Below are 23,168 nucleotides of genomic sequence, written 5' to 3'. Positions count from 1 at the left end.
TTTCAACCTCACTCCAATGAGATGATATGTGAATAGCATTATATCATTAATCCAATACCCGGATGAAATGTATGAAAGTCATCGTTGACATACACACTTTGGGTTGATTTCTCACACGCTTTCTCAGATGGATTGCTTTAGATGTGGTTGAATTTGAGGATGGAGAAAGAAACAGACTCATGAAATTGGTGAAGGGAACAATAGGAGGAGTAGTGGAATAAAGTAAAAAAGGTTTTGTGATGTCGCTCCATTTCTCTTCAGATTCGGTGGTAGGGAAAATTTTGTGAAGTTTAATGCGGTTCAATCATCTTATCTATCAAGATTTGCTTTCAAAATCGGCAAAGATGGAGCTCCGGCGTCTTCCAACTTGATTTCTGCAGCATTGAAAAAAAACTTTTCACGTGGCATGTTCTCATTGGTGAGTCACACAAGCCATGTTCTCATTTGATAGTTTTGTGATTACAAACATGGAAGCTCTGTTGAGTGTGTACCAACTTGCCGATGTTTTTACTAAGACTTGGGGAAATTATGTTTTCGTTACTATGATCGCAAATTGGGAGTGCAAATATCCACTCTCAAACTTGAGAGGGAGCGTTAGGAAAGTAATCTGTCATTTAAGCAGATTGATTGTATTGAGTTGTATATTCCCTTTTGTATGTCCTAGATTGTAATTAGATCCTAACTTACAGGATCTAAACGTGGGCTATCTTATATAAAGCTAACACTACTGGATCAATGAAGATTATCTATTCAGTTCTTTTGTTCTACAGGGGAACCAAACCAGACCAGGTCAACCCACAGGCAGAGTAGGAGAGTTTGTTCAATTGAATCCTCTACAGCCCCACAAATTGGACACACTAGATTAGAACACAACTCTTCTCTTATATAGATTAAGCATGGTAGGTGCAGCCCCTACCACTACTGTCCATGAAAACATTCGCACCTTAGGAATGGTTCTTATGCGGAGGTTCTTCATTCCACCTAGTGGACTTTCACCCACGACTCTACTAACAGAGCGTACAGTGCACACGCTGTTAGTTTGGCCTCAAACTATAAACGGTAAAAACAAAAACTGAATTACCAATTGTTTGTTGTTGGATCCATCATTACATAAGGGAAACTCAGCCGACCCTCATTTCCTCCTGTAAACTCACTCCATTGAAGTAAATCCTCAATACCCAGGAGGCCAGACTCGTAGTCGATCATTTACCAGAAATTTTGGCCCGTAAAAAGCAACAAACAAACTCAAAGTTAATTAGATTGCTTGAATGATCTCTTGTGGTTTTTGATTCTCTTAAAGTTGATTAAATATTAATTAAGACTTGAATCATTGAAAACCTGGAGTGAACAACGAAACCGATGTGCAGAGAAGGAATAAGAGCATCCGCACCGGCGAGCAAATATGCCGGCGTGCTCGAGCAGGAGGAGGGACCAGCCGGAGGAGCTTGAGCAGGAGAAGGGGAGGCTCGCACCGGCGAGCAGGAGGAGGCGAGCTGCTCGCCCAGTCAACCCAGCCGCGGTGCTCGTCCGATCGCTCGAGCAAATTTTGCTCCGGCATTTGCTCGATCGCCTGGCGGAGCCCACCGCCGTGGGTGACGTCAGGCACGGGCGAATTTTTTTATGTTAGGCGCGTGCAACACACGCGCCAAAAAAAAAACAGCGAGCAAATGAATGGCTGCCACGTGTCACACTGATTGGCCAACAGTCCAATTGATCTGGGCCTTCCATTTTGAATCAGAAATTTCGATCCAACGGCCATAATTAATTTTCAACGGCTACTATTTGATCATAACGGAAATAAACCCAAAAAATTGTAAAAAAATCCCCAAAATTTCAAAATTCTCCCAAAAAATTGCCTATAAATACTACTTCAATTTGTTATGAACTCACACCAATTTGTGCACAACAAATTTCACATCTTCCTCCATCTCCTCTCTCTTTTCGTTTAGCATTTTTTTCCAAAACAATGGGCACCCATTGGCTTCCTTCCGAAGATTTACAAATGTGCATTTCTTTTGTCCGTCATAGCATTGATGAATATGACGGTAACAAACAAAAGAGGGACAAATTGTGGGAGACAATTCATGGCGATTATATGCAAAATTGGGTGCTAGCACCGGGTGAGAAACCTCCGAAGGAGCCAAGGACCCGAATCGCGCTCGCTTCTCACTACAACAAATTTAAGCTACTCTTGCAAAAATGGGGCGAATGTTTGGCGGCATCATGACAACGTATAGCTAGCGGCACTTCGCTAATGGACGAAGTAAGTACATTATTTTATCATATATTATAATTTTTATTTGATTATATGAATTAAATTATGTAATTTATATCTAATTTGTTTAAATATGTAGCATTGTTTACATATTTAATTATTTTAATATATCTAATTTTGTTTACATTATTTGTTTTATTTAATTTGTTTAAATTATGTAATTCAATAAATACCTAATATAAGTTTTTTACATCATGAACGACAAGCTCAATCATGTTACTATAATGCCAAGAAGAAAAAGTTTACACACTTTGAATGTTGGGAAGTGGTTAAAGATCATCCATCTTTCGTTGCGGTGCTACCTACTACTCCATCTCCATATGCAAGTAGTTACCACGGTACTCCTTCCGCAACTGAATCATCTCCAACCATCAATTTGGATGACGACTAATTGAATGAGACACCACAAAGCAACACGGCAGCTCCATCGAGTCCACCTAGACCAATGAGAACCAAGGCGGCAAAGGAAGCTAGGCGCCAAAAGAAACAGGGTAAGACTCCTATTGAGCAACGGGTTGAGGTTTTGCATACCATTGCAAGTGACCAAGCATCATGGCATACCAAGAGGCTAGCCCATAATGAAAGTGAGCTTAATTATTATGCGGAGTACATAGACATTCAAAAGCGAAAAGAAGCAAGGGCGGAAGAAGAGTTACGATTGAAGAAACAAGAGAATGACACAAGGATCATGACAATGGATTTGGAGGCTATGACCCCAATCTCGAAAATGTATTTTACCAAGAGGAAACTAGCAATCCTTAATGAAGGAGAAGCTAGTCAAGATCAACCTACCGATGAAACATATTCGGATTGTTATCACCCAAATCGCGTGCTTTTTCCATAGTAGTTATAGTATTGTACTAAGAATAAATCTGGGCTTGACTCGTCATTTTATGTAATTTAAATTTTGTGAGAAATAAAATGCAATTTATTTATTAAGTTGAAATTGAAATACACATTAAATTAAAACACATACTGAAATTAAACACAAGCTTAATAATTAAACACAAACATCATGAAAACACACAATATCGTCATCCTCTTCTTGTTGACGTTGTCTCCGCCTGAAAAAATTGTGGAAGCTGAAAGGATTCATCAGAGTGATGAACAAGGAAATGTTGCTAAGTGTTTAGATTGAATGATGAGTTATAATGAGTGATATTAGACGTTTTTATAGCAAATTGGTCGAAAATCTTATCAGAAATTTGGTCCAATTATTTCGCTGACAGTGACACGTGTCAATTCTCTACTAGTCAAAAATCTTATCGGAAATCTACTCCAATTATTTTAGCGACAATGACACGTGGCAGTGACACCTGTCAATTAGCTATTAGTCGAAAATCTTATCGGAAATTTTGGATAATATCGAGTCGATAATGACACGTGTCACATTATTTTTGGTTGTAAATATATCTGGTAAAAAAAATTAATTATTTCACAACAAGACAAAATTGAATTGCTCAAGCAAATTGTAAATGGGTGTGTGAAAAAATCGATTTGCTTGAGCAAAATATGAAATCGATTTGCTTGAAGCAAAATTTGCTTCTGGCCCTACCATTTGCTTGAGCAAATGCAATTTATGGGTGCGGATGCTCTAAGAGAGAAAAAGAGAGAATGGGCGGGGTCAGTGGAAAAAGATAAGGACATGATTCAGTGTGTCCAAGCCTAGATAGAAATCATTAGGACCAATAAGCAGTTGACAATTCAATTTAGAAAAATTGAATGTGACCAAACCTACGGAAAAACTCCTGATGACTAATAGTAAATTCACAATGTGCCACATTTTATTAAATTTAAGACTTTTTAATCTTGTGAAAACCTTACTAAAAAATTTCGGCGCTAAAAAAACTTTATGAAAATTAATCCTTTACGTTTATAAGTTATATGGTTGCCCTTAGGGAGGTAGAAAGAAAAATAATATCGGCCGTGACGATCGTAAACCAAATGTTACTAAAAATGTGTACATCTTCTATCATCGCCATAGTTTAGAACAATGAACACATCTATCTAACGGTCGATTTTTTTATTTTTATTTTCTAACTATAGTTGTCCTTAGGGAGGTAGAGGGATGAATAAAATCGGCAGGGTCGATCATGAACTAAATATTACCAAAAATATGAAAATATGTATGTTTCCATACCAATTATACATAACAAATGAATTATTAAAAAGCGACCATACAATATTATTACTATAGTGAAATTTACTAAAATACGACTACATCAAAAAAATTACTTATTTTAGTTAATATTTAGGCCTTGATCCATGCGCCAAATTTATGTTTCATTCTTATTCTCTAATAACATCCGTATTGCGGGGTGATAAATAAATTTAAATGTTTACACGGGTGCACAAAGCATATCACCATGAGAGCTTATTAATCGATCTTCTAAACGGGTACTAGACTTTTTTAAATTTTTTTGTTGAAGTAATGAAATCATAGAGAAAGGTTTTGTGAGGCTGCAAATGCACCACGTGGAATATTTTGACTTAATTCTATTTTTTTAAGTTTCTAAGATCTTACGAGAATCTTTAAAAATAATCTGATTGCTAAAAAAAATTTCAAAAATTACCAGACTCTCGGAATAATACGTTATATTCACCCATATATAAATTATGAATATATTTATTACTGGCGAACACATATACCCTTTTGGAGGTAGGAAGCTAGATATGGTTTTATCCCGTGATCAAAACCCAAGCATTGATGAAACATAACTACATTTCATTGTTACGGTCACATATAACGGTCAAAATTTTATTATGATAACTTTAGTAGCATAAATCATGGCGTGCCAAAACATATATGCTAAAGTAGCATAACTAATTTCAAAGATTATACGTAAGTGTATACATTTTCAATCCAACTATGCTGGGGAAATGAAATTTAGATATATCAACTATCAGATGTCTCTATCATGGTGAATTATGAGTATGATAGAAAATTCATATATTTTCATTAATATTTGAGTGTCAATCCACTCAGTTAAATTTATGTTTATTAATGCCTCCTTAAAGGCAATTGTGTCATACGGTTATGAATGTCTTGAAATTTTAACACGAGTAGATAAAAGCATTGCCCTGATAACGTACTAATTTTTTAGATTTGTTTGAAACTCCGGAGTTATTTATTAAATTTTTTAGAAGGTTATTATTTCCTGAAAATTATCATAAATATCAACTATAAAACGTGGCACAAGAAGGGCGCCTACATCTGTCCAACTCTTTAATTTATTAAATTATATATTTTTAAGATTAAAAAAGATCCGAGTTTTAATCCAAATTTTTAAACACTCCTTATAGCCGATGCAATTGGCTTTCGTTTGTACAGTAGTTCAAGTACCTCAAGATAAGGCAATGAGTCTATGGAAGAACCTCAAGCTCTCCAATCACCATGACCTCCTCGAAGGTCCCAACCTCCTTCTCCTTGGGCTCCTCATTTCCTACTGCACAGCCTCACCAAAATTTATGAATCTTAATTCAAAATCTTCATCCACAAATCACTCACCAAACCCCACCTTCTTTAATCCCTCAAATCTCTCTATCTAATCGCTGCTACCTTCCCCGTCCTTGCCTTGTCGTCCCTCGCCACCGAGATCGAGACAACCGCGGTCTTCGAATTCGTCCTCCCGATCCAAGCCATCACTTTGTCATCGTCGATATGGAGTTTGTGCCTCCGTGTGACATTACATCTTGGCCTTTTGCAGAGGAGAATGGTTTTTAAAAACTCCAATCAAAGCTTTCTTTGTTTTCACCAGGATGTCTTCCCATCTTTTTTTTTATATAAAATAACAGTGACGGACTTATATTGACTAACATCATAATCAGAAATTGACTGGAAGAAGTGGCTGCAATTTTGCCACGTAAGACAAGTGAACCTTCACAGGGTGAAGGCAAGAATTTTCGGTTCTTATGCCCCTAATTACTTTCCACGCATGAGGATTAATTGTATGAGAAGAATTAGGGAGAGTCCAGTTTGTGTAGCTCTAGAAGATGAGATAAGAATTAGGGTTCACCATGTGACAAAATGCCTAAAACTCCGGGCTACAATAACATTAGTACACGTATCCTCATAGAGAACATTCCAAATAATAACATGATTCTTATCTAACTAAAAAACATCAACATAAGAAAAACTAGCAAGCCGAGCTAACCTGTTAGCCGTGCAATTTACTTTACGGTAAATGTGTTTCACTGAAGCGGAGCTGAAAGCAGATAAGTACAACTTACATTCCTCAACAAGTCCACCCATATCAGAACAATTTTCTTGTGTACATGCAATAGCCGCTACAAGCAACGCGCAATCACACTTATCGACGTCATCCCATCCCTCAAAAATAGCAAAGACGAAGGCCAACACGTAGAGCCTCAAGTTTCATGTGTAACGCAGACCCAACATGCTCAAAAGGCCGAGCCAATGCAGCTACACACTTACCCGAAGCATCCCGCACAACAACTCCTATACCACCTCTCTCTGTTGCCAATATATATGACCCATCTACATTCATTTTCAGACGGCCACTTGGTGGAACCTTCCATCCCACCTTGATTCTCTTCTCCTTCTTGCGTACGATAGTGGTAAGACTTTGATACTCACTGAGCCATTGAGTAGCCCAATTAACAAGAAACCACGAATCCATGTCCTTTTTCTGCCATACCTTCTCATTGCGAGCCTTCCAAATTGCCCATAAGAGAACAAACCATACATCACGTTGATAACTAGATAGAGTATCCAGCAAGTCAAAAACCCACTCAGAAAGTACCACCTCATGGTCTCCAGCAGCATTCAATGAGATCCCACTAATTAGCCAAACTGGAGCAGCCTTCGTACACTCCTTAAAAAGATTCAGATCAGTTTCAACATAATTATCACATAACACACACCTAGTATCTGGAATGGGCACATTGCAGGACCTTCATGAATACCAACGCATGCATGAATACGTTGATCCAAGGTCGATACCAATTGCAGGACCTTCACCAGTGGCTTTCGCAGCGAATGCCACTAACATTGTATCTGGTACGTATGTGAATTCCTTCCACGAGAAAACACTCAAACTGGTTGAACGATGATACGTACTGATTCATGCATATGATATATGGAGAGGTTACGTTATCCACAGTCAAATAGGATTGTTCATGTCCTAGTCAAGACTAGAAGTCTAGAATATGTGTTAATAACGAACCCTAATTGATATTAGGATGTTATCATCTTGATCCCTAGGAATAAACCGCAAGGCCATTCATTAAGGATTGTTGCAGGGGAAAAAATCGAATATAGTAGTGAAACAAGTCTCCTAACTGAGAAATGTCCAATATATTGGGAGAGCCATTTGTTAGCGTGAATAACGGAGGGCGTGATTCAAGGAGGGAATTAATGAGTGATTTGTGGAATATATAAATAGGATAATTGTACTCTTTATAGGATTATTTATACGACATTTTCTGTGTAAGAATCATTAAGCAATATTCATTTCTTCTTGGCATCAAAGCCTTGTTTTTCTTGCTCTGTTTTTCTGGGTTTCTATTTTTTCTTCACAAGCACATTCGACGTCGCTGCTGCCTTCTCCCGCTCCCATCCGGTTCCGGTTCTGCGTGTTGACATTGCCGCTGCCCTCCGACAGTCTTTGTGTCGCCGCCACTCCTCCGACGTCACCGTAGAACATTTATGTCCACAGTCGACGTCGCCGCTGCCCTCTGCCTTTCCGGATTTGTGCGTCAACATCGCCGCTGCCCTTCGCCGGTCTTCGTGCGACCTCGACGTCACCGCTGCTCTCTAACGTCGCCGTTCCTCCTCCGACGTTGCCGCTGCCTTCTGACGTCGCCATAGAACTCCTCAGACGTTGCCGCTGCCCTCCGACGTCGCCATCACTCCTCTCTGACGCCATAGTTCTCGATTTGTTGCCCTCCGACGCTGCTGGTCCTCTCCGACCCGTTTTCCCACTTTTCAGCTACTCTTTGCTCCGACCCGGACCGGCCCAATTCGACCCAACCCGGCCCATATTCGACCGACCCAGCCCGGCCCAGATTCGACCTGACCCTACTCGGCACAGGTTCGACCCGACCCGGTCGGGCCTAAATTCTGCAGCCTTAGTTGTCAGTGCAGGTTCACCGACAGTGCAAGTGCACCCACGACCGGTTCTTGTCAGTTTTTGTGTTTCCGCTGCGTAATTCCTGATTTTCAATGGGTTCTGGAGAGGAAGCAAAGAGTTCTCCAATCACTGATGTTCCGAAATTTGAAGAATATGTCAAGAGTTCTGAAAGTGGTTCCTTTGGGGGAGCCAAACTCAATGGGACCAATTTCCTTAAATGGAAGAGAATTATGGCAGCTCATCTTTGAGGCATGCAGAAGATGAGGCATGTAACCGGAGTCACTAAGGCTCCTCGTGATAATGATATTGTTGCCTACACTAAGTGGGACAACGATGATGGTCTTGTCATGTCAGTCTTGTGGAAAGCTATGAATGACGAGATCATTGATCTGGTGGAGGCATGTGTCATTGCGCAGACAATATGAGAGACACTGGAAGGCTTATATACTAATGACTCTGATTTCATACATGTTCATGAGTTAATGTGCACAGCTTTGGTGATGCAATAGGATGGGCAACCGGTGACGCACTATTTCACCAAACTAAAAAAATATTTGGGCTGAGATTGATATGAAACGTCCTTGCATGATCAAGAATCAGGAGGATATTGTTTGGTACCAAAAGGAGAAAGAGCTTGAACGAGTTCACCATTTCCTGAAAAGGTCTTGATGCAAAGCATAACAGTGCGAAAGACGAATTGCTCAGAAAGATCGAACCCCCTAGCCTAATCACCGGTTTCACATATATCCGTAAGGATGAGACTCAGCAGGAGAGTCTTCATCAGGCACAAGTTGTAGTTTTCAACATTACTGTTTATGCTAGATCTTCAGCACCACCCCTTCCGCAGCAACTTCAGCTCCTCTTCATCAGCAAGGACCACCACCAGGCTTCGGGAATCAGTCCTGCCCTCATTACTCTTATTCTCATGATACTAACAATGCTCGTGTGATCTGTTGGAAGTTATATCCATACCTTAGGCCTAAGAGGCCTAATTATCGTCCCAATGCGAAAGTAGCTATTCAATTAGTTCAGGAACCAGATATTTATGGTGTGGTTGGACATGATCATCATACAGCAGGATGAGCAACACCTACCGCATCCATAGCTGGTCGTGGTAAAATTGGTATGGCATAAAATTATTTCTAACTTCGTTAGTTTTGATACATGAATTATTGATTCTGGTGCGTCTGATCATATGACTTATGACAAATCTTATTTTACCATATTGTCTCCTCCACCAGTACCATATGTTACTAATGCTAATGGTGAGGTCTTCCCCGTGTTAGTGAAATGGTCCGTTCGTCTTACTCCCACAATAGAGCTTCACAATGTGCTTTATGTACATGCTTTATCTCATCATTTGATATATGTTCCCCACTTGAACACTGACGCTAAATGTTATGTGACTTTTTTTTCCTATGTATGTGATATTTCAGGATCTTCTCACCGGGGAGTTAATTGGTCGGGGGTATCTGAGGGGCCGGTTGTTTCATATGGATCTGACATATGCGGGGGACAAACCAGGGGCACAGTCTCGGACCGCTTTACTCTCCACTTCTGACAAGCTAAGTGAAGTTTGGTTATGACATCGTCGCTTAGGGCATCCATCCTTTAGTGTAATGAAAAAATCCATGCCTATTTTGTTTATTAGTGTGGATGAATCATTTTTACATTTTGAGACATGTGTTTTGGGCAAGAGTCATCGATCTACTTATTCCCCTAGTACTTCAACTAAAAGTACTCTTCCTTTTGAATTAATTCATTCTGATGTTTGGGACCCTCCAAAGAGTACTGTGTCAGGAATGTGGTATTATGTGTCATTTATTGATGATTGCACACGTCTTTCCTAGATTGTTCTTCTTAAAACTAAAGATGAGTTTTTTCCGGCTTTTCAAGCCTTCTATACTACTGTTCAATTTTCCGGCTTTTCAAGCCTTCTATATTACTGTTCAAACACAATATAATGCCACCATTAGAGTTATTCATTTTGATAACTGGGGGGGGGGAATATGTGAATCGTGTCTTTCAGGAGTTCTTTAACACACACAGAATTGTTCATCAAACAACATGTCCTTACACACGTGAGCAAAATGGGGTTTCTGAAAGGAAAAATCGTCATTTACTTGAGATATGGCTCGGTGTATTCTTTTTAGTGCTCATATGCCTACATACCTTTGGGGTGATGCTGTCATAACTTCCGCCCACCTCATTAATCGTCTTCCATCTCATGTCCTTCAGGGGAAAGTTCCATATGAGGTGCTTGCATCTCATGTCTCATTACCCTCTTTTCATAATCTTCTTGCCCATGTTTTCAGTTGTGTTGTTTTTGTCCATCTTCCATAACATCAGAGGTCTAATTTGGATGTCCGGGCAGTTAAATGTGTGTTTGTTGGGTATGGAGGACATCAGAAAGGGTACCGGTACTACCATCCACCTACCATGAAGTACTATGTCACTATGGATGTTAGTTTTTTTTAGGATATGAGCTATTTTACCTATTCTCATACTGCTTTTCAAGAGGAGAATTCATATTTTGAAGAGTTGTATCATGGAGAGAGGGAGACCAGTAAGCCAGTAGATATGGTGGCAGGTTCCGTTGAGATTACCAATGTGTCAGCTACACAGGCACCACCGGATGATTCCGGTGTAGTCACTCCGGAGAATCAAGTACCAGAAGATGACAACACAACTGCCCCTCATGTCTCCTGTACTGTTGTTTATACACATGACCAATGCTCTCCTGGTATAGAAGATCACTCATATGAGGTTAGTCATTCTATTGGGACTACTACTAGTGAGGCTAATAGTAGACAATATGTCTTGCCAAATAGGTCTACTCGGGGTCAGCCAACAAATAAATATAAACCTACCCTTCAGGCTAAAGCTAAGTATCTTGTGGTAAATTTTATGTTTACCAAAAGATTGTCTAAGTCATATGAATCATTTGTGAATCAAATATCTATTGTATCAGTACCTAACAAAGTGCATGATGCATTTGGAGATCCAAAATAGAGGAAAGCAATGGAGGAAGAGATGTAAACATTACAAAAGAACAATACTTGGGAGCTTGTATCTCTACCACATGGCAACAAGGTTGTGGGATGTTGTTGGGTGTTTACAGTAAAATATAATTCAGATGGGTCAGTGAGCCGATATAAAGCACGCCTAGTAACAAAGGGGTTCACCCAGACATATGATATAGACTATGATGAGACATTCGCACATGTTGCAAAGATAAAAACTATTCGGGTATTGCTCTCTTTTGCTGCTAGCTTAAACTGACCATTTAGACAGTTTGATATTAAGAATACATTCCTTCATGGAGAACTTACAGAGGAAGTGTACATAGATCTTCCGCTTGGATATGTGGCCGCTTCTCTAAGTAACTTTGTATGCAGATTGAGAAAGTCTTTGTATGGTCTTAAACAGTCACCTCGTGATTGGTTTAGAAGATTCTCACAATTCATGAGGAAAATTGGCTACAGACAGAGTAATTCAGACCACACATTATTTCTCAGACATCAACAAGGGAATGTAACAACCCTAATTATATATGTTGATGATATGGTAGTTACTGGAATGATACTGTTGAGGTGGATAGATTACAGAAACAGCTAGCCATAGAGTTTGAGATGAAAGACTTATGTACACTCAAGTACTTCTTGGTATTGAGGTAGCCCGGGGAAATGATGGTATCTATTTATGTCAGAGAAAGTACATCATTGATCTACTAACAGAGACATGTATGTTGGATTGCACTCCCATTGATACTCCTATTGAGCAAAATCATCGGTTAACAGAGTATCCAGATCAAGTGCCTACTGAAAAAATCTCGTTATCAGAGGCTAGTTGGACGTCTGATTTATTTATCACATACCAGACTAGATGTTGCGTATGCAGTAAGTGTAGTAAGTCAGTTCATGCATAATCCCAGTGTGAACCACATGGATGCTGTTGTAAGGATTTTGAGGTACTTGAAGTTAGCTCTAAGGAGAGGAGTAATGTTTTCTAATCACAATAATATTTTTGAGGTTTGTAGCTTTCACAGATGCAGACTGAGCTGAAATATTACAGATCGGAGATCCACATCATGGTATTTTACCTTTGTTGGGGGTAATCTTGTTACATGGAAGAGTAAGAAACAAAAAGTGGTATCTCGATCTAGTGCTGAAGCAGAGTACAGAGGTATGACTCAGGGAGTGTGCAAATTTTTATGGCTTAGAAATTTGCTACAAGATTTAGGTATTAAGCTTAAGTGTGCTATGCAGCTGTACTGTGACAACACGACAGCTATTGATATTTCACGGAATCCTATGCAACATGATCATACAAAACATGTTGAGGTTGATCGTCACTTTATAAAAGAGAAGCTAGACGCGAAGATCATTAGTTTTCATTTTGTTCATACCGAAGAGCAACTTGCTGATATGCTCACAAAATGAGTGTCTAAGAAGACATTTTATGACTCACTTAACAAGTTGGCTATGATTGATGTGTATGCGCCAACTTGAGGGAGAATGTTAGCGTGAATAACGGAGGGCGTGATTTAAGAAGGAAATTAATGAGTGATTTGTGGAATATATAAATAGGATAATTGTACTCTTTATAAGATTATTTATAGGACATTTTATGTGTAAGAATCATTAAACAATATTCATTTCTTCTCCATTCCTCGTCAGCACATCATTCCAGCAAGTCTGCATCAAACTCAGACAGATGTAACTTCCTAGTTCAAATTGTGAGAACCACCCCATTCTGAGATGGATAGGATAAGAGTTCATGACAATTTTTAGTTTCCACACAAATTATAAATTCTGAAAAAATTTTGCATCATTCTTTCCAATTATCTCTTTGTTTTCATCTACATGAAAATCCAAAATTTATTTCATTATTATTCATCTTAAGCTTGGGACTTGTTATACCTTCACGTACACTCCCAAGGCTCATACTCTCCATTGTCCGAAACAAGAAGAGATAATGGCGTCCAGTGTAGAAGTGAATCAACGCATTGCGAGGCTCTCAGCTCATCTCTATCCTCCAAATCTCCAGGTTTCTTTTCCATTGAGCTTTTCATGGTGCCATGCTAGATTATTAAAGATACTATAATATTCATGAAGAATACTTGTTTGAATCATTGACGAAGCAGTAATAACTAATAAGTATATATACATATTTGATTAATTTCATTGTGAGAACTTTTTTCATGTCAAATGTGTTTGTTGCAAATTCGAAGACGGAAGACAGCAGTTCTGCTGTGAGAAGAACAGATTGCAGAGCCAAAGGAGGAGCACCTGGTTTTAAAGTGGCTATTCTGGGTGCTGCTGGAGGCATTGGACAACCTCTTGCAATGCTCATGAAAATGAATCCACTGGTCTCAGTTCTTCATCTCTACGATGTCGTCAATGCTCCCGGCGTCACAGCTGATATTAGTCACATGGACACTGGTGCTGTGGTAAATTTCTACTACATCAACTCTAATTTTCCATTCCTTTCTGATATACATGTTTGACTGTTTGTATACTCCAGTGCACTGAACATTGCTTATATTGAACTGTTCTGATTCTCTTCTTATGGAAATGAAACTCAAGCTATGATCTGATATCAACTGTGAGATTATATATGAATTGCAAATTTTGAAGATATATTTCCATCTAGTATTTTCAAAGATGTATAGTACATAATAAAAGAACTTCTCGAGTTAAGTCCTAATTCTGACGTACACTACGCTGTTTAAGTTAAATTAGTTCAGATTAGCATAGCTCGAAGATTGATTCCATTCCAATGTAATCAATAATTCAATATACACTGTCCGTGAAATTTAGGTGCGCGGGTTCTTGGGGCAGGCACAGCTTGATAATGCTCTCACAGGTATGGACCTTGTGATCATACCTGCTGGTGTTCCGAGGAAGCCAGGAATGACAAGGGATGATCTTTTCAAGATCAATGCCGGAATTGTTAGGACTCTTTGCGAAGGAATTGCAAGGTCCTGCCCTAGAGCAATTGTCAACTTGATCAGTAATCCAGTGAACTCCACAGTTCCTATAGCAGCTGAGGTTTTCAAGAAAGCTGGTACTTATGACCCAAAGCGACTGCTAGGAGTTACAATGCTTGATGTAGTGCGGGCAAACACTTTTGTTGTAAGTATCTACCAATGAACATGCTGGATCGTGAGATACCTATCAACAGTAGTTACTTTGTCATCTTACTCGTACTTTGATGCAGGCTGAAGTTCTGGGACTTGATCCTAGAGAAGTTGATGTTCCGGTTGTGGGAGGCCATGCAGGTGTGACGATATTGCCTCTTCTGTCGCAGGTATTCCAGAGTCTGGTTACAAATTTCAGCATTGTCAGTTTCCTTCGTGGTAATCAAATGGTAAACTGACTGCAGTACAGTAAAAGTGATAATTTGTTTTTTCTATACAGGTCAAGCCTCCTTGCTCCTTCACTAAAGAAGAAACAGAATACCTGACTGATCGCATTCAAAATGGTGGAACAGAAGTTGTTGAGGTAATGCCACAGAAAGAAATCCGATTTATTCTATCTCAAATCCTAAATCTATTACTGTTAGATTTCTTCTGCTCTAGGACAACAGTCACAACACAATGGCAGCCTCTTACAGTCTTAATCATATGTGGAAACATATTAGTCTCAAATACTTTCAGTACTAATAACTGTCTGCTTGTTAGTGCTTCTTTGTGTGTATCATTGTGACAAAAACCACCCCAATTTCAATTGTGTTATTTTTCACAATATTGCAGGCAAAGGCTGGGGCTGGCTCGGCAACATTATCAATGGTAAGTCATTTTTTAAACTAGCACAAGTTTAGAATGCAGAAGTTATCATTTGAGATTTATACAAGAAATCTTACGACATACTTACAGGCATATGCAGCTGTTAAGTTCGCAGATGCATGCCTTCGTGGCTTGAGAGGGGATGCTGGTGTTGTGGAATGCTCTTTTGTTGCTTCTCAGGTACTGTCATCTCCCCTTTACTTTTGTTGACTTCCGAGCTTTTGATAACCAACCTCAATGTATGATGTCTACCACAGGTTACAGAATTACCTTTCTTCACAACCAAGGTACGGCTTGGCCGCAATGGAGCAGAGGAAGTCTACCAACTTGGGCCTCTGAATGAGTATGAGAGGTATATACTATAGCACCACATTTTAGTTTCTGCAAAATAGAGTAAACCAGCAGAACAACATCTCATTGCTCTAATACAAGTCCATCAACAGGGTTGGTTTAGAGAAGGCTAAAAAGGAGTTGGCAGGAAGCATCGAAAAGGGGGTTTCGTTCATCAGGAAGTAAATTTTTAGTCGCTAACAAGTAACCAGGAATGTGCTTAATATTTTCTGTTGCACTCAGAATGCAATTGGAGAACATGAATAAATCCAGGGCGTATGTTACTGTCACATAAGTATCCTTGCAAGTTTCAAAATACAAAGGTTCTGAAAATTATATATGAAATCATTTCTTCGCTTCACTTCATGGTGTACAAAGCACTAAAGCAGCCTTACATTTTCACTCCGCAAACCTTACTGGACAATCAGAGAGGAAAAACAATTGAAGCCTTTTAAGTTACTCATGGTATATTACTATATTTACAGTATCAAACCTCATCTAACTCCATATTCTTTCAAAACGAAAACTGTTTCATCTTTACACTTCGAGACTCTATCAGGGACCCCAATAAAGATACACTTTACAAGGTGAAGGGAATAGGGGGAGGTTGAGCTACAGGGGTCTTGGACATGGAGACATTCCCCGACAGAAGATTCGGTGCGATAGTATCCTCCAAAATGACAGGGTTAACTGGAACCACTCTCTCGGGAACAATTTTATCGCCATCAACCTTAGCAAGCACCTCAAAATGCATCTTTACAGTCTCAGGCTTTGTCCTCCATGCTGGAAAACCTGACCAGTCTATCCCATCTCCTTTCACCTTCTTCTCCACCCCAAACCCGATCTTCAAAAATGTCTGCGCCGAAACATCTGCCTTCAACAATTTAAAGGAACCTTTTTTGTTTGCCTTGGGACCAAGAACAGTGGAAAGCAGCGACTCAAAAGCCAGCAAATTGGCGTTCGACCCATTAACAGAAGCAAGAGGCCAAACACTTGTGAAGTATTTTGGAGATAGAACGGTTGTCCCTTGGTTTTGTAGCTCAACAGACACAGGTCTTGTCTTGGCTGGTGATGACAACTCCACAAGGCCAGGAGCAAGCCGTTTAAGCTTGAGCTTGTTGTTCATGGAGGGAGAAGACGAGGCAGGGGCTGTAAGAGCAGTTGGACCCACAATGCGGAGAGACAGCAAAGGAGCTGATTCGGATCTAGAAGCGTGGCGCAGCCATTCAGCTAGAGTCACAAGCCCAGAAGCAAAACCACGGCTGGTCCGATTCAAAGGCAATGGTAGCTGCAAAGGGTGCCTAAGGCTCACCGACCTAACACCAGTCACAGTAACCACAGCCCCTTCTGCTAAAATGACCTTCTTCAACACACCAGCATCCACATCATGCTGCCAACACCGGATCAAGAAAATCATTATCCGAAAAACCTAATGTCAATGACGGGCACTAGAACCTAATAGCTTCATAGTCACACATAACAATAACCTCACGTCTTCATTGATAAAGAAACCAATCATAATCAAAATTTCCCGATTCCAGTTATCCAAGCTCCCTGCTTGGCTAATTCGAATCATGATCACATCTCCTTAAATCCAAGCACGATTAAATTCCCTTAATCCAATCATGGTATGATTTACTATATACCCTTCATGATCAAATTTTCATTCCCGTAATTCCATTCATTACCAAATTCACTGATTCATGATGTACGAGAGTCAAATCCTAATTCAAGATCATATCTCAAGCTTGGAATTTCAAACCTAATCTCAAACCTAATTCTTAAAGATTGTTTATGATCATGTTTATATATATTTCAAGCTCAGGTACAATCCCTAATACTAAGCAATTGAAAATAAATCACTCAATTGTCAAACTCCATAAATTCCAAAACTTACCGGAAGCGAGAGCCTCATGTCTTTACCGTCCTGAATCCAAAGCTCCATCGGCCCTTCCAACTGAAACGGAGCCAAAACCGGCGGCAATCCCTCACCCAACTTGTCTTTCCTAACCAACCCGCTCTCATCCTCGACCCGAAACAACGGCAGGTCCACGTACTCCCACCGGTCAACGTCCTCCAAAAGCTTGAACGGCATCACCTTCTTATCTACCTCCACGTCGAACTCGTACGCCACCGAATGCCCCACCTGCGCTTCCCTCAGATCAAACCCCGATATCTTCAGATCGTCCGATTGAAATCCCAACCCCTTCACTATCGCCTCCTTCAAATCCTGCACTCCCACCACCAGATCAAACAGTCAGTCATTCTCGCAATCACAATGTTAGTGTGGTAATGAAAACATTAACAAATTTACGATCAGATAATTGTTGTGATCAGCAAAAAAGTATTGTGGTTCCAATCAAACAATCCGTCATCCTCGGATCATCGTCCAACAAATGTTGCACCGGTCAATAGATTAACAGATTTGCGATCAGATAATTATTGTGGTAATAAGTAACAATTTCGGAACAGAAAAGAAAAACTTACAGAGATGGCTCTGGGGCTGGGGTAGCGAGAATGAGAATTCAAATCCGGAGTTGAAATCAGAGAAGTAGAAGGCTGAAGGTGGTTGATAGCTAAGAGGATCAGGAGCAAGGCGTGGAGAGCCATGGTTTTGGGTTGTGAAATTTTTCAGAAGGATTTGGGATATGGGGATGAAGAAGAAGAAGGACGAGGAGACGGTGAGGTTATTATTTACTGTGGGTTTTTAACGGTTTGGAAGGTTTGAGAAGCGAGGGATGAGTGGTGGAGGATCTACAGAGTTGCTGACGTGGAGGGGAAGGACCAATGGGAGGAGAGGAAGTTATGTGGGAGGACACGTGGTTGGGTGATATTTGTTGGGAGGGGGAGAGATTCGGAGGGGATGACGTGGTGATACGAATTTGCCGCGTCCGTTGTTTGCGAGGGGTTTCTTTGTCGGGGATGGTGGGGTTTGATAGAACGACGTCGTATCAGAAGGGGATGTGGAAAAAAGAAATGGCTTCGCCCGGGTTCGAACCGGAGACCTTCAGTGTGTTAGACTGACGTGATAACCAACTACACCACGAAACCTTGTTGACGAGTTTGCCGATTTGTAAAACAAGGCCGAATGAGTTCCCACTACCTCTTTTTCTACATACGCGGTGGCGGGTTACGAGAGAAGAGAAGAGGGGACAACTTCTTTCTCCATTTATTTTCCTTTTCTGCGCGTGAAACACTCCGCCTGGGGAGTACGGTCGCAAGACCGAAACTCAAAGGAATTGTGACAACGACGTGCGGAGAAAGACTCGGCATTCAGGCGAGCCTGTGGTACGTAGTGAGTTTACGCTCCGAAAAAAAAAGGCGAAAGCTTTCCGACGTGCTAGAAAAGAAGCTCCATCCGGGTGGAGAAATAGCACAGCAAATGCATTTTTCCAATCCTAGATAATGTGTTCATCACCATCTTGCCATCAACAAAAGACATTGTATTCCAACAAGGCCAATGAGACTTGTCTACTAATTAGTCCTACTATGAATAAGAAACAAACACTAAAATTTAGGGAAGTACATCTCCACCGCTTCTTCGAGCCAACTTTTCATTTAGTTTAGTTGAGTAGGAAAATTTAAACAAGACTCTACGTAGAATAACTTGTTTCTTCTCAAAACAAAAACGCACAGTAACTTGCAAAGGTCATGATATGACTTCCGTAAAATTAAACTTTTACTTTCATAAAGTAAAGTTATTTTTCACGGTAACTTCAAATATGCTAAAAGACAAAAAGAAATATATACTAGTGTAAATGACCATTATGCCCTTCTCTGGCTCTACAAGTAGCATGCTCACACCTCAGGTTGCCAGGAGAGGAGTAGGGTGCACCGTGCACATAGAAAATGGTGAGCCAGAGGCCATGGTGCGGTTACCACTGCCTTCGTAACCCACCGCCTGGTGTTCATTCTCCTAATCAATATCGTCTTTGTTTCATGGGTAATTTTCACTTCCCACATGAGACCTCTACTCCCAAGTCTCCAAAGAATGGATCCAGTTTTGTTCTTGGTGTTCCTGTGAACGGTACTACCATGGCGGAAAATCGCTCTCAGGTAAATGGGTTTTACATAGTTAAGATTCTCACATACTTTTACATGCATTTATTTTATCTTTAGTGCCTTCGGTTTTCCCGGCCAGGATTCTCAAGAAATTTCCAAGTTTCCATTACCATGTCTTTTGTTCTTGGACCAACAGTGATGCTCTATGATCTCTGATTTTCCGGGATCATGTTTTGATTATAGTTTCTCTTTTTACGGCTGTTTTATTTTTGGGTATAGTTTTGTTGGTTTCATTATATATTATTCCATACTTGTCTGTCTGTGTTGTAGATCATTAATGGTGGCACAAGACATTATACGAATCTAGAGAGACTGGAGAAGCGTCTACGACGAACTCGTGTTGCAATTAAATTCGGAAACCGATCGCGAGATTCCGACTACATCCCCCATGGACCAATGTACTGGAATGCAGATGCATTTCACAGGTACATCCTTTGCTACTTGGGACTTGGGAGTACTTAAGTGAAGCATTTATAGTTACATGCAATGTAGCATAATTTATAAATCTAACATGAATAGGCTAATTGGTATCAGTATATAACTAGATACTAATTGTATTGTGTCATAGTCTCATAGATAATGAGATCGATCATCAAGCTGGAACATTCTGCTAGCGCTGTGTGATGCATAGTTACATATACATACACCTATGAAATTGCAGGAGCAATATTGAAATGGAGAAACAGTTCAAGGTGTTTGTGTATGATAGGAGCACTTTGTGCGACGTTCTTAACATGTTTTTACCTCAAATTGACAATTAACCCCAAACTTGGTATTAATTATCAATTTGCACCCCGAACTTGCATTTGAGTCAATTTACCTCCTAAATTTAGTAAAAATTACCGATTTACACCCCGAACTTGCATTTGAGTCAATTTACCTCCTAAACTTGATAAAAATTGCTGATTTGCACCATATCCGTTAAATTTAATGTTTTCAATCCAATTTTAAGTCACATGTCATGTATTTAAGGGGTAATATTGTCATTATATATTTATTCATATTTAATAATGAAATAAATTAATAAAATTAGTTAAGAGGAACACTTTCTACAATGTTTGTTTTTTCGAAACATGTTATTGATTTATATATTTATTATTTTATGTGATATGGTATGTTAAAAGATATTAGAAAAATATAAATAAATAAATACATTGAAAATTAAAAATAAATGTGTGTTCCGAGAGAATTACTATTCTACAATTGTGTGTGTCTTAGCCTTATTAGGTTTCATGTTAGAGATAGATTCGCATCTCTGTAATAGATTAGGACTCTGAATCCTACGGGATTGTGGTTATGTAATGCCTATATATTGACATCATTATCAATCAATAAACGGTTACGTTATGTTCTATTACGTCGTTATTATTCTCGTTTTGTTCATCTTCCAACAATGTGTACATATAAAAATATATTTATACACAACACACTATATTTGAATGGGTGGATATGTTGAATATATAATTCAAAGTAGGGTGTATGTAGAAAAAAGATGTAAATAAATAATTTGATTAACAAAATAATCCTCATTTTAAAGAATATTTTTATTTGTTTTTAAGAAAAATATAAATAGAAAATGACAACATTACCCCTCATGTGCATGACATGTGACGCAAAATTGGATAGAAACAGTTAAATTTAACAGATCGGGTGCAAATCGGCAATTTTTTATCAAGTTTAGGAGGTAAATTAACTCAAATGCAAATTCGGAGTGCAAATTGAAAATTAAGACCAAATTTAAGGTGTATTTTGACAATTTTACCTTAAAATTTAGTGTCTTGTTTTTCTACATGTCTAGTCAGGGTAGGATGTGATCCTCTTCAAGTTTACATGCACTTTTGAAAATCACACATTTGAAGTCCTCATAGGTCATAACAACCGACAACCATAGTCAATACATCACAACATCAGAAAAAGTAAAACTTCTCATATTTTTATTTTTATTTTTGGAATCGAATAGGAGTAATAGAACCTCAGAACCTCTCCTCTAACTTAAGGGAATGTGCCGAGCGTTAACCGCTTTTCTCCTATAAAACTTGAGGGAATGTCATGCTAACACTTACCTAATTACTTTTCAGTTAACCCTTTTCCCCAACTAGAAAGGAATAAGACTTGAATATACAACAGTCCTATAAATACACTCTTCTGGCAAACCAGCTCGCAATAAACATACTTGAGAAGAAAGGCAGCATGCAAGAACTTTACAGATACTGATAGCGCATAATACTTCATCCCAACCAAACATTAATCCTACTGTCGATAGAATTTATGATCCGATGAACCTCTTGACATTATTTTTGTTCTTATTAGTGGCGTTTACAACACCAACTCAAGCCTCTGCTGTCTTTGACGTGACAAGTGCAAAATATGGTGGAAAGCCAAACTCACACATAACAAAGGCTCTGGTGAATGCTTGGACCGATGCATGTGCATTGCTGTAACGACCCCAAAATTTCGAGCTTAAAAACTCAAAATTCTAAAGTCGTTAAACACCAAATAATCTCAAATAAATCGAAATCACTAAAGCGTAACAGCGGATCACATCTGAGTTTAAAATATAACTCAGTCAAGCCGATTATTACAAACCCAAATGATAATTCAACATATAACAAATGGAATTGTATAATCCTCACAACCTCACAAATAAAATCACACCAAATCACACACACAATCCACGCTGGAACCTCACCACGACTGGATGCTATCGACTTCGAGTCTTCGGAGTCGTCACTCAATCACCACTACTCAGCACCTGCGGAAGTATCCCCTACACCATTGAAATTGGTGCACCGGGATTGCAACACAAACCCGGTAAGCTTTACAGCTCGTATGAGTAAAATATTAAAATAACTCACGTCTCATAAAAGACACAAATCCACATCAACACAGTATAATGAAAATCATGAGAAAACGAGCAACCCATCTGATTACTCTAATACTTTCACAAAATGGTAACTAATGAGCGCTGGTACACATCCGTTACCCCTCACTTAGTATACCGCTGATGTTGGGTAACCACCCGCCACCCAACATCCAAAACAAGCTGAGTACCCATGATCAGATAACCACCCGTTACCTCATGCAGTACTATGGCAGACAGACTAGAGCTCTAACTGTATCGTAACTTTCGCCCGGCCAAAGGCTAGGTTCCGACTTGCCTCACATGTACAATAATCTCACATCATATTGTACCACACATCACGTCCGAAGACAAATCACAATATTTCACATTTTCCGAGATAAAATCATGTACAATAATCACTCATCATATTGTACGTTTTAAAACTTTCACAATATATCATAATAAAAATCATAACAGTATATTATATAGCAAACTATATATATTTGTATTTATTTACCATTTATACAATATATACATAGTCCACTATATCATATACATGTCATATTTCATAAACACCTGAAAAATTACGTACGATAATCTCACATCATATCGTACCATTAAAATCACACATGCACAATTTTTCTGTCACCGAGATGACTATTTTTAATGAATTAATAACAGTATGTAATTTAATGAACTATATATATATATATATATGTATTTATTACCATTATACTATATATACGTAGTCCACTAAGTTATATACATGTTGTAATT

The 23,168-nt window shown here is 39.2% G+C and overlaps 2 protein-coding genes and 1 non-coding gene across 3 annotated transcripts; 1 reads left to right on the top strand and 2 right to left on the bottom strand.

Annotated features, from left to right (window-relative positions):
- Nucleotides 1-13,290: 13,290 nt before the first annotated feature.
- Nucleotides 13,291-15,779, top strand: LOC126782777 (malate dehydrogenase, glyoxysomal). Its single transcript, XM_050508086.1, has 9 exons — nucleotides 13,291-13,416; nucleotides 13,601-13,819; nucleotides 14,190-14,504; nucleotides 14,590-14,679; nucleotides 14,790-14,873; nucleotides 15,125-15,160; nucleotides 15,248-15,337; nucleotides 15,415-15,509; nucleotides 15,601-15,779. The coding sequence occupies exons 1-9, from the start codon at nucleotides 13,345-13,347 to the stop codon at nucleotides 15,671-15,673; spliced, it is 1,074 nt and encodes a 357-aa protein (XP_050364043.1). The 5' UTR covers nucleotides 13,291-13,344; the 3' UTR covers nucleotides 15,674-15,779.
- Nucleotides 15,780-15,918: 139 nt separating this feature from the next.
- On the bottom strand, nucleotides 15,919-18,151 carry LOC126782776 (uncharacterized). The gene is made up of 3 exons (XM_050508085.1): nucleotides 17,975-18,151; nucleotides 17,385-17,717; nucleotides 15,919-16,877 (listed from the first exon to the last, which is right to left on the bottom strand). The coding sequence occupies exons 1-3, from the start codon at nucleotides 18,095-18,097 to the stop codon at nucleotides 16,068-16,070; spliced, it is 1,266 nt and encodes a 421-aa protein (XP_050364042.1). The 5' UTR covers nucleotides 18,098-18,151; the 3' UTR covers nucleotides 15,919-16,067.
- Nucleotides 18,152-18,464: 313 nt separating this feature from the next.
- TRNAV-AAC (transfer RNA valine (anticodon AAC)) lies at nucleotides 18,465-18,538 on the bottom strand. Its single transcript has one exon. It is a non-coding gene; the product is annotated as a tRNA-Val (tRNA).
- Between the last annotated feature and the right edge of the window lie 4,630 nt (nucleotides 18,539-23,168).

The sequence above is a fragment of the Argentina anserina genome, chromosome 2 (genome assembly GCF_933775445.1).
Source record: "Argentina anserina chromosome 2, drPotAnse1.1, whole genome shotgun sequence".
NCBI classification, from domain to species: Eukaryota; Viridiplantae; Streptophyta; class Magnoliopsida; order Rosales; family Rosaceae; genus Argentina; species Argentina anserina.
Note: the sequence above shows the minus strand (reverse complement) of the source record. Positions and strands in the feature narration are given on the sequence as shown.